Below are 14,540 nucleotides of genomic sequence, written 5' to 3'. Positions count from 1 at the left end.
TTTATCTATCTATCTATCTGTGCTGTTACTTAGTCATTACAAATGCAGATTGATGTTAAAATAAATAACTGTTTATGTAACAGTATGACTATATTTTGATTATTACTATATAATATAAATTGTGTTTTGCTGTGCACAGGAGATAATGAAGAAGACAACCAACTTCTTTCCCGGAAAGACTATGGTGTCTTTCAGGAAGGGTCCATCAGGCCATCTGCGGCATGATCCCTCTGACGAGGCCATGCGGATCAAAAAGAACCCTTCTCTTCAGGACAAGTCTCCCCCTCAGAGACATGACCTTGTGAAGACCAATGCTCTCACTGTGGTCTTTGAGCGGGGAGGAGATGTGTCTGACCGACTGGAGGTGATGGGGGAGTATGTGCTGCAGTTTGGAAAGTACAAGGGTAAATTGTTTAGGTGGCTCCTGGAAAATGATGTTGGCTACACCATCTACCTGATGAAAAAGGTAGAGGAGGAGGAGAGAGATGGGACCTTCAACCCTCAGGGACACAACAAGGACAGCCTGCTGTCATTTCTGGACTATGCCAGGAGCTTCCAGTTAATTAGGGACCTCAGGGAGTATCTAGCTTCCAGGCTGCCTGCGCCACCAGTGGCATCAGAGGGTGAAAATACTGTCGGCTTTGGAGCCAGGGCAAAGGACACCTGGAGGCAGATCTGGGAGAGCAGGGCAGATGGATATGCTGCCTTCATCGTAGGAGTAAAGTGCATCAAAAACAGCAAGATGTACAACCTGCAGCAGTACATCCTCAAGCAGCAGAGGGCTGAGTCTGGGGAGTCCTGTCCACCACCTGCAGGAGTCTCCACTACATCAGCTGCCCCTACACCGCCTACATCTAGCATTCTAGGTCAGTACACAAAAATATGCAAATACAGATGTTTAGTATTTTATGACCTGACACACAATAATTGTTATTGTTTAATCTTCTAGCGATGGAGGAAGACGAGGAGTTGGAGAGGGGGATGCTGAATCTGTCTCCCTATAAATTTGCCACTGAACTAAGTAGGTGGAGATAGTTTAATTAACAGAGTGTTTTTTAAACTCTTACTGTTTACGATAGTACTGTAGTCTAATCTAGTAGTCACCTGTGCTTTCAGGACCAGCAGCAGTCTCCAGAGCCCCGGCTGTGTCTCCACCAACAGGTTTTTCTCCATCGGTGTAGAGGGAGGATTCTGTTCTCAGCAGAATCCTCCTGCTATTACTGTTCTCCTTCAACTAGTTTGTTATTTTAGCCGTGTTCAGGCCTGTTCTGATGCTTGTGTTCTCTTACTCTCCCACTAACCTAAGGAATTAACAGGTCAGCGAAGATGGTAAGTGTTTTCTTTTTTTTTGCATGCTTTTTTTTCTCAGGCTGTCATTCAAGGATTTGGCATTTTCTTTTTGCCATGCCACATCTTTGAATGACAGGCAGTGTGCTTACTATATATTCATATTGTTTCTGTGCTTTACCTGTTTTCTTAAAAGCATTGTGTTTTGTCATTGCAAATAAATAGCAATTCAGAATTGAAGGTTTTTTTTAGTTTTCAGTCTGTACTCACAGTTTGTTAGAGAGACAACAGGTAAAGACACATTCTGAAGCATAAACAGACTTGACTGTGGGAGGAAAATGACACTGAATTGTTTTAACAGCACACAGGACGGAGCCAACAGCGACGGTTTCCAGACCTGCCGAGCCTGATGACTCCTCTGGGATTGTTGCTTCTGTGAAAGGTTATTATATTAGTTCATTTCTCACTTCAAACTGTACTGAATGTTGTGTGACGGTATCATGTTATGTGACCAAATTGTTCCCACAGCCACGACAAAGGCCCCGCTGCCGGTCCCTCCTCAGCTGCTCGCCCTCGCCCCACAGCTTGGGGTAGAAGAACAGGCGCCTAATGTGTTGAGACAAAGTATGTTGTCCTCCTATACTACCAGTGTACCTCACATCAGTTTCATTCTGAAAATCAAATTAATATTTCACTGTCTTTTATATATATTACTCATAATATATGTCATCTCCCACTCTACTTTGTCAGAGCCTGGGATAACATCAGCTCCATTTCTTCCTGAAGGTAAATGCTTTATTTTCTTGAATACTGTGAGAAATAATATCTTATTTTAATGAGTATGTCTCACTTGCCTTTACTGTTTTTATCTCACCATCCTAGAGTTACCATCAGTGGAAGCACAGAGAGACACTGTCCCTGATGAAGGTATACATTTCAGTAACACTGTTATAACTGTAGCAGTCTTAATATAGAGCTCTCTTTCTTTTCTCTGTGTATATGTTATACTCTTGTACAGCTCTGCCAAGTCCAGCACCATCTGTCCCTTTAGATGTGCCACACCAGCCTGCAGCCTCTGTCCCTGGCTATGCTCAGGATGTAGCGCAGTGGAACTGCTCCCACCAGCAGAAAATTTGGATGAAGACTGAGCTGGAGACGTTGGGGCTGTGGCCGGGGTCACGTCCTGTTCGTCATCCTATGAACATGCTGTCCTTGTGGCGTAATCCACCTCAGCCTGAGCTCATAGACTCAATCTCTGAGCTGCCATCACCTAAATACTGTCAGCTTCATCCTTTTTTTCATTTGGGCCGGAGCACACAATCATGGAGGAGAGGGTAAGGAACAATTACATCTTGCCCTGCCTTCATGATTGTCCCAACCCTCAGGTAGCTTCTTCTGGCATTGGAAGGCCAAGAGTTATCATTGGCACCAGCGGCCAGTACTATATTTTAGCCTCACGGCTCACCTGCAAGGCCTGTAGGAAGTACTGGCATGCTGACAAGCCCCAGTGGCTGGAGAAGCTACCAGAGCGCTTCAGCAACATTGTTCCGGCTTTCCTAACTCACAAAAAGGCCATCTGCAAATCAGTAATGGATGAGATGATGAGCGGCAGATCACCGGAGGACATGGCTAAGCAGCTGACGGAGGCACTCCACCTTAAATATGAGAAAGCCCACCTGGCCTACCTGCTCAGTGTGCAGAACATCAGGGATGCTGAGGCAGGAGTTTACGGCCAGAGAACCATCACTGGGCTTCTCAGACAGGCAGACACCCGGCTCCATTCGGTGGCTACTCCGATGCTGACGGCTGGTGTGGAGTGTCTATTTCTTCTCACTACCTGGTCGACTGCCTGGTCCGTGAGTTTCAACGGCAGGAGCAGCTCCTCACTCTGTTGCTACAGGGGACGTTTGGACAAGTACTCAGGTCAGATCACACACGCAAAGTGGCTAGGAAGGTGGTGCTGTCATCCGGCACAATGTCTTCCTATGCCATAATGAATGAGAACTGGATGATCTTGAGCTGGGTGATGCTGCAGTCGGAGTGCGATCGGTCCCTCTATCCTCTGTATGAGGGGCTGTCTCGGCGCTACACTGCAGCTGGAGTGAGGAAGGCAAGCTACCAGTGGGTTGACAGGTATAAATATAAGTTGAAATTAAATGTATATACTTGTTTTTATGTTGTTTTGTTTGTTGTTGTCCTCATGTCCATTTTGTATTACTTAATTTGCAGTTAATTTGTGTAATCTGACTCTCCTTGTTAATAGTCCATATAAATAAAAAAAAAAAACACAAATTATATAGTAAACTTACAGTATATCCTTTTAAACTGTAAATATAATAAGACTCACTGTTTACAAAACATATTGTAGTGGCTCTAATGAAATTAATTTTCAATGTTTTAAGGACTGCTGTGCTGCCTTCACGGTCCTGGACCCTGGTCATCAGGAGCACCTGCTGTGGGACTGCTGGAGGACATCAGAGGCCACCGTGGCGAAGGCGACCTCTGGCAACCTCGCCAACAACAGTGCCTCGAGGAGCAAGTTTAACAAAGACATCAGCATCAAGTTAGACTTGTTTCACTGCATGAGGCGCTTTACCAGGGAGTGTGTGTCTGAACATCACCCTCTGTTCAGCTCCTTCTGCCAGTTCCTCTCTGCAGCATTTGTTGTGGTGGACCAGAGGGATCTACAAAGGCTCACAGAGGCATACACCTTCTGTGGAATCTCTCCTGCAAATCAGACAAAGCAGCACATAAGAGAGCACTGCAGGACAAGGGTGCCACAGCCGAGGGAGCTGCTGCAGAGGGTTGAAGATGTGTTGCACCACTTCTACCTGGCAAAGGACGCCAATGATGTGCCCCTGTTTATGGCCTCCATGCTGAAGTTGTGGAGGATCCAACGCGTCCACATCCTGAGAGGCTGCCTGAGCGACCCTGACGTCGGGGAGGGAATTCTCTACAGGTATGGTGGTACCTTGCAGCTCAACTACAACAAGGGTGCAGGAGCCGCTGTACCTGTTTGGATTCCAGTGAGAGGCACCTCTCAGCAGGAGGGCTTCCACTTTCACCAAGCCCAGTGGGTGACCGGGTGTCCTGTGAACTTTTCCAGGCCCAGGCAATGACTGGAGTGGTGCGGTGGAACTTCCAGAGGCTGGTGGACCTGAAACAGCCTGGTGTGGAGCTGCCATCTGTGTTTGACCCCCTGTTAATTTCAGGACTGAACACAGCCTCTGTCAAGGTGACAGGCCAAGCAAAATATCCCAGGCTGCAAAATACAAACAGGGACACAGGGGAGAGATTTGGACTGCAGTTTGTGGAGCCAGGTTGTCGTCCTGTTGTGTTGAACTGGGACAAGCACAAGGTACAGCCCAACATCCCAGCTGCTGTAGCCATGGAGACAGAGGATCACTGCCCTGCTGCTGTGGTGGACACAGACTCTCAGGTAATCCACTCTAAACACTCACTGTCAATCACTGACCGTCCGACAGACTCACTGACTAAATCATTATATTTGATGTTATATTTCAGGAGACCAGTGATGAGCCAGTTGGAGCGGTGCCCATCCTATCTTTCCAGCAGGGCTCTGAAACCCTTTCCCAATCCCAGCAGTCCCAGCAATCCCAGCAGTCCCAGCCACCCTTGATACCAGCTGCGGCCAGAGCCAAATCAGAGACTCAGTCTTTGATGGATACAGGTATACAGACCTCACAGTATAAAGCAGGCCTGATAATATTTAATACGGAATAACTTAGTGTATCCGAAGTTTAAAACTATGGGAGAATATAATATATGATAAATGTAACAAATTTAACTGATCAACTCTTCACACAATCAACATATACATTTTTTTTAATCCATGTTTTATCCAAGTTTGGCAAAAAACAATATAATAAATGCAGGCTTTATTGTTTACACCATTCAGGGGTAGCACCGCTGCCTGTTTCTTCCTCTCCCCGGGCCGCCCGCACTGGACCAATCAAGACGGGAGGCCTTGTTCAAGTCTTGGACCACAGCCGGTGGACAGAAGCCATGAGAGCTGCCATCGACGGGCTTCTGGTTAAGCACCATGGGTCAAAAAGAATTTCTGAAGCGGGTGGGCGCAGACTATGCTGCCATGGTCCAGAGAGCGTGCACTGACCCCAACAGCCTCCTTCATCCAACCACATGCCAACATATCTCCAGATATGTAAAGCATCTGGCCAAATTAAAAAACACCAGCTCCTCCCTCAATACCAGCCCAGAGAAAGTTTTGGAGACACAGCAGCTGTGGCACAGTTTGACTACAGGCAGTCAAACGACCAGCGTGCCTGTCGTAACTCTACCTCCTGCTACTTTCAACCCTTCACCTGCTGCTCCACCCCAGGAGGAGTCCCTGAGCCGGGCTACAGTGGAGCGGATTGTAGCAGAGTTAATGCAACAACAACAACATCAGCAGCAGCCGCCGCGCCAGCAGCAGCAGAAAAAAAAAGACCAGGAACTGTGTAGCCTGTGGTCAGCCCAAGTCCCGGTATCTTGGCGATGGCTCATCAGTTCATTTCTTTTATCAGACACAAACAATCAAATACTTTTACTGCTCCACAAAGGTGTTTAAGACATATGCAGACGAAGGCCTCACAAACCCTCGGATGTCTTTTGAGGACTTTGCTGCGTCTCCATTCTTTGAGCGGGAGCTGGAGGGCGCCAGACAGAGGGGGGCTGAGTGGAGGAGGGTGGCAGAGGAGAGGGCAAAGAGGAAGTCAGAATTGCAGCTTCCAACAGGTCGCCTGTGCAGGTTCTGTCATCAATCCCTAAAGCAGGGCCCTGACAGCCCTCACGTACATGACAGCTTCCCCGGGGTACCAGGGAAATACATCTACTGCCCCTCCAGAGTGTTCTCCCTCTACAAGGCACAGGGCATGGGGAAGGAGATGACCTGGGGGGAGTTCAAACTGTCGGACTTCTATGAGGCTGAAAGGGACAGATGGGTGGCAGCGAAAAAGAAATGAACACTTCAACTTCAAATATACCCTCTCTCTCTCACACACACACACACACACACACTACTGTACTTAGTCAGGACTGTTTCATTGTGATATTTTAGTTTATTCAACTTTATTCACCTTCACTGGATATCTGGTCTGAATCATCATCATCACTTTTTCATCATCACATCACAGTCTCTCAGTTGTTCACATGCACTCTTCTGTAACAGTGTAAATAAGTGTAATTTTATTTTACACAGTGTGTACATTTTTATTGTGTGTTTTAGATTTGTATTGTGTTTTAGATCTTTATTTTGTGTTTTAGAATTAGGTAGTTTTTACTAAAATATCTTGAAAGCATCACTGTGTCTTTATTTGTCTGAGGAAGTAAACGTCTTAAAAAATGAAATAAAATTAAAGATAAATTGATATAGTGCTTTGCAATTATTTATCATTATACAAAAATGTACTATTATTAAGTTAAATTCAACTTTTACCAGTAGCAGCATGTAAAAGTATTATTGTCATAACATTCAAATCATGAGGTGTTATCATATTTCCACATCATTTTAAAAAAATATATTGAATTAAATTTAACATTAAACGGTTAAAAACTTTATATATAATTGTTTTGTGTAATACAGACATGCTGTAGCATAATATTCTGAACTAAATACAGGACAATTTTTTTGGGTAAGGGGGGATTCGAACCTTGTTCTTTTGGAGAGGCTTCCGGTCAGGAAAACATCTTTTTTTTTTTTTTTTTTTTACGAGAAAGTCTTCTACACCTATACGCGACTGGCCACTGCTTGGAAGGCAGCTATGCTCACCACTATACCACCATCGCAGGATGAAAAACAAATACTCACTGCAAATCATGCAACTCATCTGGGTTTTGAGACTGACAATAAATGCTAATAGATGTATTGTTGAAGATGGGTGGCTTCCAGTGCCCATGAGATAATACATCTGCTCTCTGGTATAGTGTGATGTGTCATTGGTTCGCTACCACCTTAAAGGAAGGCTTTATTTCACAGAATTTGAACCTCATGTCCAATGGATTTCAGAGCATCGCCTTAACCACTGAATCCTGTTTAACATAAATGCTGTATCATTTTGCTCGAATGTGTATAACATTTGCTCGCATTTTAACATTTTAAGTAAAACGTCACAGGAAGAAATTGACTGCAATGGCTGGGAATAGAACCCATGTCAACTGCTTGGAAGGCAGTTATTACCTGTAAATGCAAATGCACTGGTTGGAAATCAAACCAGGGCAAAATGCTTGCACTGCTATGTTATCAATCATAGCAAGAAATTGACTGCTGGCAATCGAACGCATGTCACCTGCTTGGAAGGCAGCTATAACCTACAATTTAAAAATAAGGAGTTTGGGTTTCCATAGTGCACTAGTCATTGCGTTGGCCTGACACGCAAAATGGCTAAGGTTGGAAACCGGGGGGAAAGTACGTTTGTTTTCTACTTTATTACACTGAGTAATGAAATCAAATGATTCAGTCAAATTGTCAGCCACAGCCAGGGTTGCGTTTGTAAGAAATAAAAATAATCAGTCAAGCTGGCTATGCTTTATGAGGATACAAATCATAGTTGAATTATAGTTGTGTGTTTAGTGGAAGAGCACTGTGACAGCTTAGTCATGCAAAGTGAGAAAAGGATACTGTTGTACTGTTGTACAGCAGCACTGTATGACGGTGGTCAGAAAGCAACAAGAGTGCAGCAACAAAGTTAATATCATATCAGTTTGACCATGAGAATAAGTTACTCCTCAACCTGTGACAGGCAACAGCGGCGCATTGTTCTTTCTGACCATCAGCATAGCTAAAGTCCGCCTAACAGCTAATGAAGAGGGCGTGTGCCAAAAGACTGGGACCAGTCTGTGCACCAACCAGGGGACGCTAAGCCTGAACCACGGTACTCCAAATTTTAATAAACAAATCAAAATGCTCTTAGAGACTGATATATGAATTCATGTATAAGCCAGAAAATTCAGTCTGATGAAAATTCAGTCTGAAGTTTGGGGTCCCCTGAGACCCGACACGGATAAGCCTGGATGGATGGATGGATGGAACCTGTGTGCCTGCTCAACTCGGACCCGTGTACACGTTTATGCTCTTATGATTTTACTTAAATAAATACTTGTTAAACTTTTAAGTCCTCTTCTTGCCTACTTAGTGGATTTTGAAACACGACAAAGTGGTGACCCCGACGTGATCCACTAGGTGGCGCCAGAGGACTTTCCCCTGAATTGAGCAGACAGGACGGACTCCAGTTTTTCCTTCACTCAAAACAGCACGCTGTCAAAAAATAAGGTAAGCAGAGACCTGTTAATATCTAACTTCTGCACATTGAGCATAACCAAATTTTTGAGTGAAGAACAAGAGTGCCGTTGGTAAATTGAATGAAATCTTAAGAGTATAAAAGAAAACTAAACAGTAAAACGAAATTGCAAAATAAGAACTGTTAACAGAGTGAAAAGAAAGCCTGTAAAAAGCTCTTGGTTTACTGTGACCTGGGAGTTGGGCAACAAAAAATAAATCTAAATTAGCCTGTAAAAAGCTTCTGGTTCGCCGTGACCGGGGAGTTGGGCAACAAAAAATAAATCTAAATTAGCCTGTAAAAAGCTTCTGGTTCGCCGTGACCGGGGAGTTGGGCAACAAAAAATAAATCTAAATTAGCCTGTAAAAAGCTTCTGGTCCGCCGTGACCGGGGAGTTGGGCTACAAAAATTTAATCTAAATTAGACCTGTAAAAAGCTCTTGGTTCATTGAAATCGGAGAGTTGGGCAAAACTAAAATCAAAGAGGTAAACCTTCGAAGGTTCAATGGTCTGACGAGACCTATAAATTGGCTATAAGAGACTCGTAAAAAGCTTTTGATCTACAACTGGTCGGAAAGTTGAGTACATTGGGTGAAATAAAACCGTAAAAAGCTCTTGGTTAGAAAAATCTGAGAGTTGGTTTAATTTGACTTAATTAGAGGAATCTCAGTCGGTTGGTTGGTAGATACTGTAAAAAGCCAATGGTTGGTTATTCAATCGGTTGGTTGGTAGATACTGTAAAAAGCCAATGATTGTGAATTCACCGTAAAAAGCTCTTGGTTAGAAAAATCGGAGAGTTGGTTTAATTTGACTTAATTAGAGGAATCTCAGTCGGTTGGTTGGTAGATACAGTAAAAAGCCAATGCTTGGTTATTCAATCGGTTGGTTGGTAGATACTGTAAAAAGCCAATGATTGTGAATTCACCGTAAAAAGCTCTTGGTTAGAAAAATCGGAGAGTTGGTTTAATTTGACTTAATTAGAGGAATCTCAGTCGGTTGGTTGGTAGATACTGTAAAAAGCCAATGGTTGGTTATTCAATCGGTTGGTTGGTAGATACTGTAAAAAGCCAATGATTGTGAATTCACCGTAAAAAGCTCTTGGTTAGAAAAATCGGAGAGTTGGTTTAATTTGACTTAGAGGAATCTCAGTCGGTTGGTTGGTAGATACTGTAAAAAGCCAATGCTTGGCTATTCAATCGGTTGGTTGGTAGATACTGTAAAAAGCCAATGATTGTTTCACCGTCTTGGTTAGAAAAATCGGAGAGTTGGTTTAATTTGACTTAATTAGGGAATCTCAGTCGGTTGGTTGGTAGATACTGTAAAAAGCCAATGGTTGGTTATTCAATCGGTTGGTTGGTAGATACTGTAAAAAGCCAATGATTGTGAATTCAATGCAATGACAGAAAACGTTTTACATTTCGATACGGAGGCAGATTTTGAAGTATATTGTGAAGAGAATAAAATTACTAGAGCACTGTTTGATTTTGAGGTATACTGTGAAGAGGATAAAATTAATAAGGCACAGCTTGAAGTAGAAACAATCACTAGTGGAGGTCCATTGTGTGAAGTGTCCGAACGGACAGGAGAGAATACTTTAGGAAAAGAGTGAAACAGTAACAGGTAGTGGTGACGAAGTGAGTTTAGAGCTAGACTCAGATTTTGAGAGCAACATACAGCAGGACAAGAGACAGACTGACGTTACAGAGCCAATTTGACACTTTGAAAAGCAGAGACAATTGTTTGTTGAAAATATATACGGTTTCTTATATATAGTGTGTTTCGGGTGCTGTTGGGAACTGTATCATGGCATAAAGAAGTGAAAGATTGTGCATACAGTGCTGAAATGAAAGAACTGAAAGCTTTTCTGTTGGTGAAACTGGGGAAGAAAGCACCGGGGGGGCAGCAGAAACAATGGGTTGAGACAGGGAAAAAGATACTCTGTAAGTGGGAAAAGGAAGGACTGTTGGCAGACATAGGGAGAGATGAGAGTGTATTGAGAACTTTGAATATCAGAGCAGAGAGTCAGGCACGAGTGGCAGACACAGAATGGAAAGAAAAAGGGAGTAGTAGGTGGGGGCCTGCATGGGGGCGTAAACAAAAGAAAGCCGTGGAGAAAGATGTCACAAGGGGGCTGACTGAACTGCTGGGTAAACTGAAAAGGAAAAATGATAAGTTGGCAACATCTGGTGGCACAACTGAAGTAGTACCAGAAAAGACTAATAATAACCCAACCACAGCCACTGCCAGCATGTACCCTTCCCTGCCACAACCAACAGCACCTCCATCCTACGAGGCTATAACAGTGGTTCAAGCTCCTGTGGTGCCAGTAAAGAGAGGTGTACTGGAAGTGAATGGAGGAGTTCTGGATCTGGACATCCCCCAACACAACGACCTGGCAAATCTGGTGAAATGCACAGCCAACCTGACTGACACAGTTGACAAACTAGAAAATCAAATGCAAATCACCAGAGCAGAAATGAGCCAGCTCAAGGGGGAATCCATGGTTGGGACACAGTCACCATCAGGCCAAGGACCCCCAGGACCATCCACTGCATCACTCCAACTGCCACCATCACAATCAACGCCTCAACTCCTGCCCCAACCTCGGTCCCAGAGCACCCCCTAGAGGGGGTCTGCAAGTGAGACCACCTCCTTTTGATCCATTTGTAAATGAGTATGCCCCCTCAGATAAAGTCTCCAAACACTCTGACTACACCTTCTCCAGCCACACTTCAGCGGTTAGCTTGAAGGAATCAGGAACTGACGTATCCTCTACTGACGATGAAGATGAAAAGCAGCACAGAATTATAAAACACTTCACCAAAAGGGGTCCCCCACACGATGGAGGCATACAGAAACTGCAGCTGCAAGGTGTGTTTGAAGGAGAAGCGAAGGTCATGGATGAAGCAAGAAGAGTATATGACCTTAGAGACAGACCCCAAAAAAGGGGGGCTGGAGCTTTCCCTATTATGGAACACCCCTCAACCAACTTTGGAGTGTATGTGTCATTCAAACACAGAGATCAGGAGGGGTTACTGGATGACCTCCCACCAATCACCCAGGGAGCTGGACCATGGATACGAAAGTTGGAAGAACTTTGCCAGGGCCAAACCCTGGCCCTAGCAGATATGAGAGCCCTCCTCACCAGAGCCATGGGTGGTGATGAAGCCAAACGCCTGCTCAAGAGCCTCCACATCTCCAGACATGACCATGATGGAGACAATTTCGGGAACTATAGAGGAGTTGTCTGGGATGGGCTTTGTGATAAATATCCCACCAAGGCCAACCCAGAAGCCATGACAGGCCTAACCCTGAAACCAGGCGAAAACCCCATTGATTATCTTAACAGGGCTAAATCTCTATGGAGGTCAGCTTGGGAGAGAAGTATGACCGCTCCAAGGCCTCCATCCTGCTGTGGAGAGAGAGAGATGCATAGCTGGTCTGCCTGAGCCAGTACAAAAACAACTGAAACTCACCGTTGGCCTAGCTCACCTGCCAGAAGAACAATGGTTGGCGACATCTCCCATCACACCGACCTACATCGCGAACAAACAGCCAAAGATGATGAAGAGATGCAGCAATTGACCAAAAGAGCTCTGAAGCTACAGGTCTCGAAAGCCACTGAAGAAGTTAATACCAAGAAAAAGGTTGTTAAACAAATGGCAGTACAAGACCCTGCACCTGCAAACCAGATGGGAGTCCTCTCAGACCTGTTGATCGAAGTACATGATGCAGTTAGCCAAGCAGTAGGAGACGCCATGACTCGATCCTTTGAGTGGAATGCGGGAGAAGTCGAGGACCCCTCCACTGCCTCAGTGTACATTCCTAATCCACGGGGGAGGGCCTCTTCCAGAGGAGGTCCCCCCAGGAGGGACTCCTGCTACATTTGTGGCAAACCAGGACACTGGGCTTCTCAATGTCGTTCACCTCCCAATGGATCCAGGGGAAGAGGCTATTCAAGAGGAGGAAGAGGACAGTTTGCTCCCAGAGGCGGGTACAGACCACCCACACAGCAACAAACTCCACAGGTGCCTAACCAAAGCCACCTGCCCACTCAGGCTTGGATGGGAGAACAATACTGATGGGGCCCAGAGAGTTCAGCCAACCAATTGGACACATATTCACCCCTGAAAGAGCCACTCGTTGAATGCACCATAAATGGAAGGAAACACTTAATGTTGGCTGACTCTGGGGCTACATATTCCTGTATCACAACTCAGCTTCCCTTATCATATGACAGCACTGTGGTGGTTGGAGTCTCGGGACGCCACAGAAACAATTCTATACCACGCCTGTCCCTGTCACTTGGAGAACTAATTGCACCACCCATCAGTTCTTGTATGCACCAGAATGTCCAGTCGATTTACTTGGAAGAGATCTCCTCTGCAAGCTGGGCATCACCATCTACTGCAATGAAGAGGGTGTGCATGTCGCCTCCACACCTCCCCCTCTCACTCCAGCCTGCAGAATTCTCCATATGGCTCCAGCCCCATTGCCACCGGAGGAACCTTTCACCACAGTCTATTGGCTCAGACTAGATGGCACTCTCCCACAAACACCTGCTATACAGCACCAGTATATGCAGTTGAGAAAATGGATCTCCACACTACATCCATACAAAGCACCATTGGATGACCTCCATTGCACTCTCAACTACACCATCACGCCAGATGATTGCTACGATTACGATTGGGAGGCAAACATGACACTCCTCACCCCACCATCTCCACCACTTCCATGTTCATTGGCAAAGAAGGAGTTGCAGCTGCAGTTGACCTTATTGAACACATCCAACCGTGGGTATCAACTAGGTACTGACTCAGCTCCACATATCAGCCTAGCCATAGGATATGCCTATGAAGCCTGATCATTGGGACCAAAGGTCAAAAGAGCCCCTTGTGGGAGACCAATGGAAGGCTAAAGGAAGATATGCAAACAAAGAGCCCTGACAAATCCTGTAACGTGGGAGAAACCTCGGTCAAAAGAGCCCTGACGGATATGGAAAACCTCGGCTAAAGAAAGAAGAGATATGTGGTGTATTTCCACCCCTACCACAGAAACAACTCATCCTGAAAGGAAAGAACTAGCAAGACACCATGGCGCGAGATGACAGATCATCCTGACACAGACAGACTACTGGCCACTGTTCCTGTTGCCCTATGGACAACTAGTCCGCATGATGTGGGGCTGGTAGATACCTCGACCATTCCTATCACATTGAAAGAACCCAGTGAGGTCATCTGAAACCACAATACAGACTCTCCCAAGACCAAACTGAGGGCATCTCTCCTACTATCGCTGGGCTCTTGGACTCTGGAGTTCTAGTCCCCACCTGGAGTGACTGGAACACACCTCTGTTTCCTGTGACAAAAGGACCTGGAAAAGGATGGAGAATGGTGCAGGACATCAGACCCATCAACCAAGCCACGGTGCCAGATGTTCGGCCTGTTCCAGACCCATACTTGGCTCTACAGAACATACATCATTCTCACAGTTTTTTTCACTGTCATTGACCTGGCCAATGCCTTCTTCTGCATCCCACTCCACCACCATGACTCTCAACACATATTTTCTTTCACCTTCTTTGGCACCCAGTACACCTACACCAGAATGCCCCAACGCTACAGAGACTCTCCTGGCATTTTCAATGACGTACTCAGAGAACACCTAACCCAAATCTCTGCCAGAAGATGTCATCCTGCTCCAATATGTGGATGACATTCTCCTTGGTGCACCCTCCGCTGAGCTCTGCCTGCAAGCTACAGGAACCATCCTGTCATTTCTTGCATCCAAAGGTTATAAGGTCAAGAAGGAAAAAGTCCAGTGTTGCAGGAGGAAGGTTGCCTTCCTGGGAAGAGAAGTCTCTGCCACAGGTCAGACCCTATCCAGCCAACATCGAGAATCCATTCTCCAGCATCCTCGCCCAGAAACAGTACAGGACATGTTGTCTTTCCTGGGT

The 14,540-nt window shown here is 45.4% G+C and overlaps 2 protein-coding genes across 3 annotated transcripts in view; both read left to right on the top strand.

Moving 5' to 3' along the window:
• LOC114573624 (uncharacterized) overlaps positions 1 to 4,368 on the top strand; it is a 28,356-nt gene extending 23,988 nt beyond the window's left edge. The window contains exons 3-13 of the mRNA XM_028605903.1: positions 140 to 866; positions 950 to 1,021; positions 1,117 to 1,161; positions 1,649 to 1,729; positions 1,816 to 1,911; positions 2,038 to 2,073; positions 2,170 to 2,214; positions 2,306 to 2,472; positions 2,673 to 3,143; positions 3,690 to 4,246; positions 4,335 to 4,368. Of these exons, the coding sequence (XP_028461704.1) occupies positions 146 to 866; positions 950 to 1,021; positions 1,117 to 1,161; positions 1,649 to 1,729; positions 1,816 to 1,911; positions 2,038 to 2,073; positions 2,170 to 2,214; positions 2,306 to 2,472; positions 2,673 to 3,143; positions 3,690 to 4,246; positions 4,335 to 4,368 (2,325 nt within the window). The 5' untranslated portion in view covers positions 140 to 145. The remainder of the gene's footprint in view (positions 1 to 139; positions 867 to 949; positions 1,022 to 1,116; positions 1,162 to 1,648; positions 1,730 to 1,815; positions 1,912 to 2,037; positions 2,074 to 2,169; positions 2,215 to 2,305; positions 2,473 to 2,672; positions 3,144 to 3,689; positions 4,247 to 4,334) is intronic.
• LOC114573066 (syncytin-A-like) overlaps positions 4,067 to 14,540 on the top strand; it is a 42,015-nt gene continuing 31,541 nt past the window's right edge. For both annotated transcript variants that reach the window (XM_028604968.1, XM_028604971.1), the window contains exons 1-2: positions 4,067 to 4,726; positions 4,813 to 4,978. Coding sequence is in view for 1 of the 2 variants with exons in the window: in XM_028604971.1 (XP_028460772.1) it covers positions 4,403 to 4,726; positions 4,813 to 4,978 (490 nt within the window). In the remaining variant the exon portion in view is untranslated. The remainder of the gene's footprint in view (positions 4,727 to 4,812; positions 4,979 to 14,540) is intronic.

The sequence above is a fragment of the Perca flavescens genome, chromosome 18 (genome assembly GCF_004354835.1).
Source record: "Perca flavescens isolate YP-PL-M2 chromosome 18, PFLA_1.0, whole genome shotgun sequence".
NCBI classification, from domain to species: Eukaryota; Metazoa; Chordata; class Actinopteri; order Perciformes; family Percidae; genus Perca; species Perca flavescens.
Note: the sequence above shows the minus strand (reverse complement) of the source record. Positions and strands in the feature narration are given on the sequence as shown.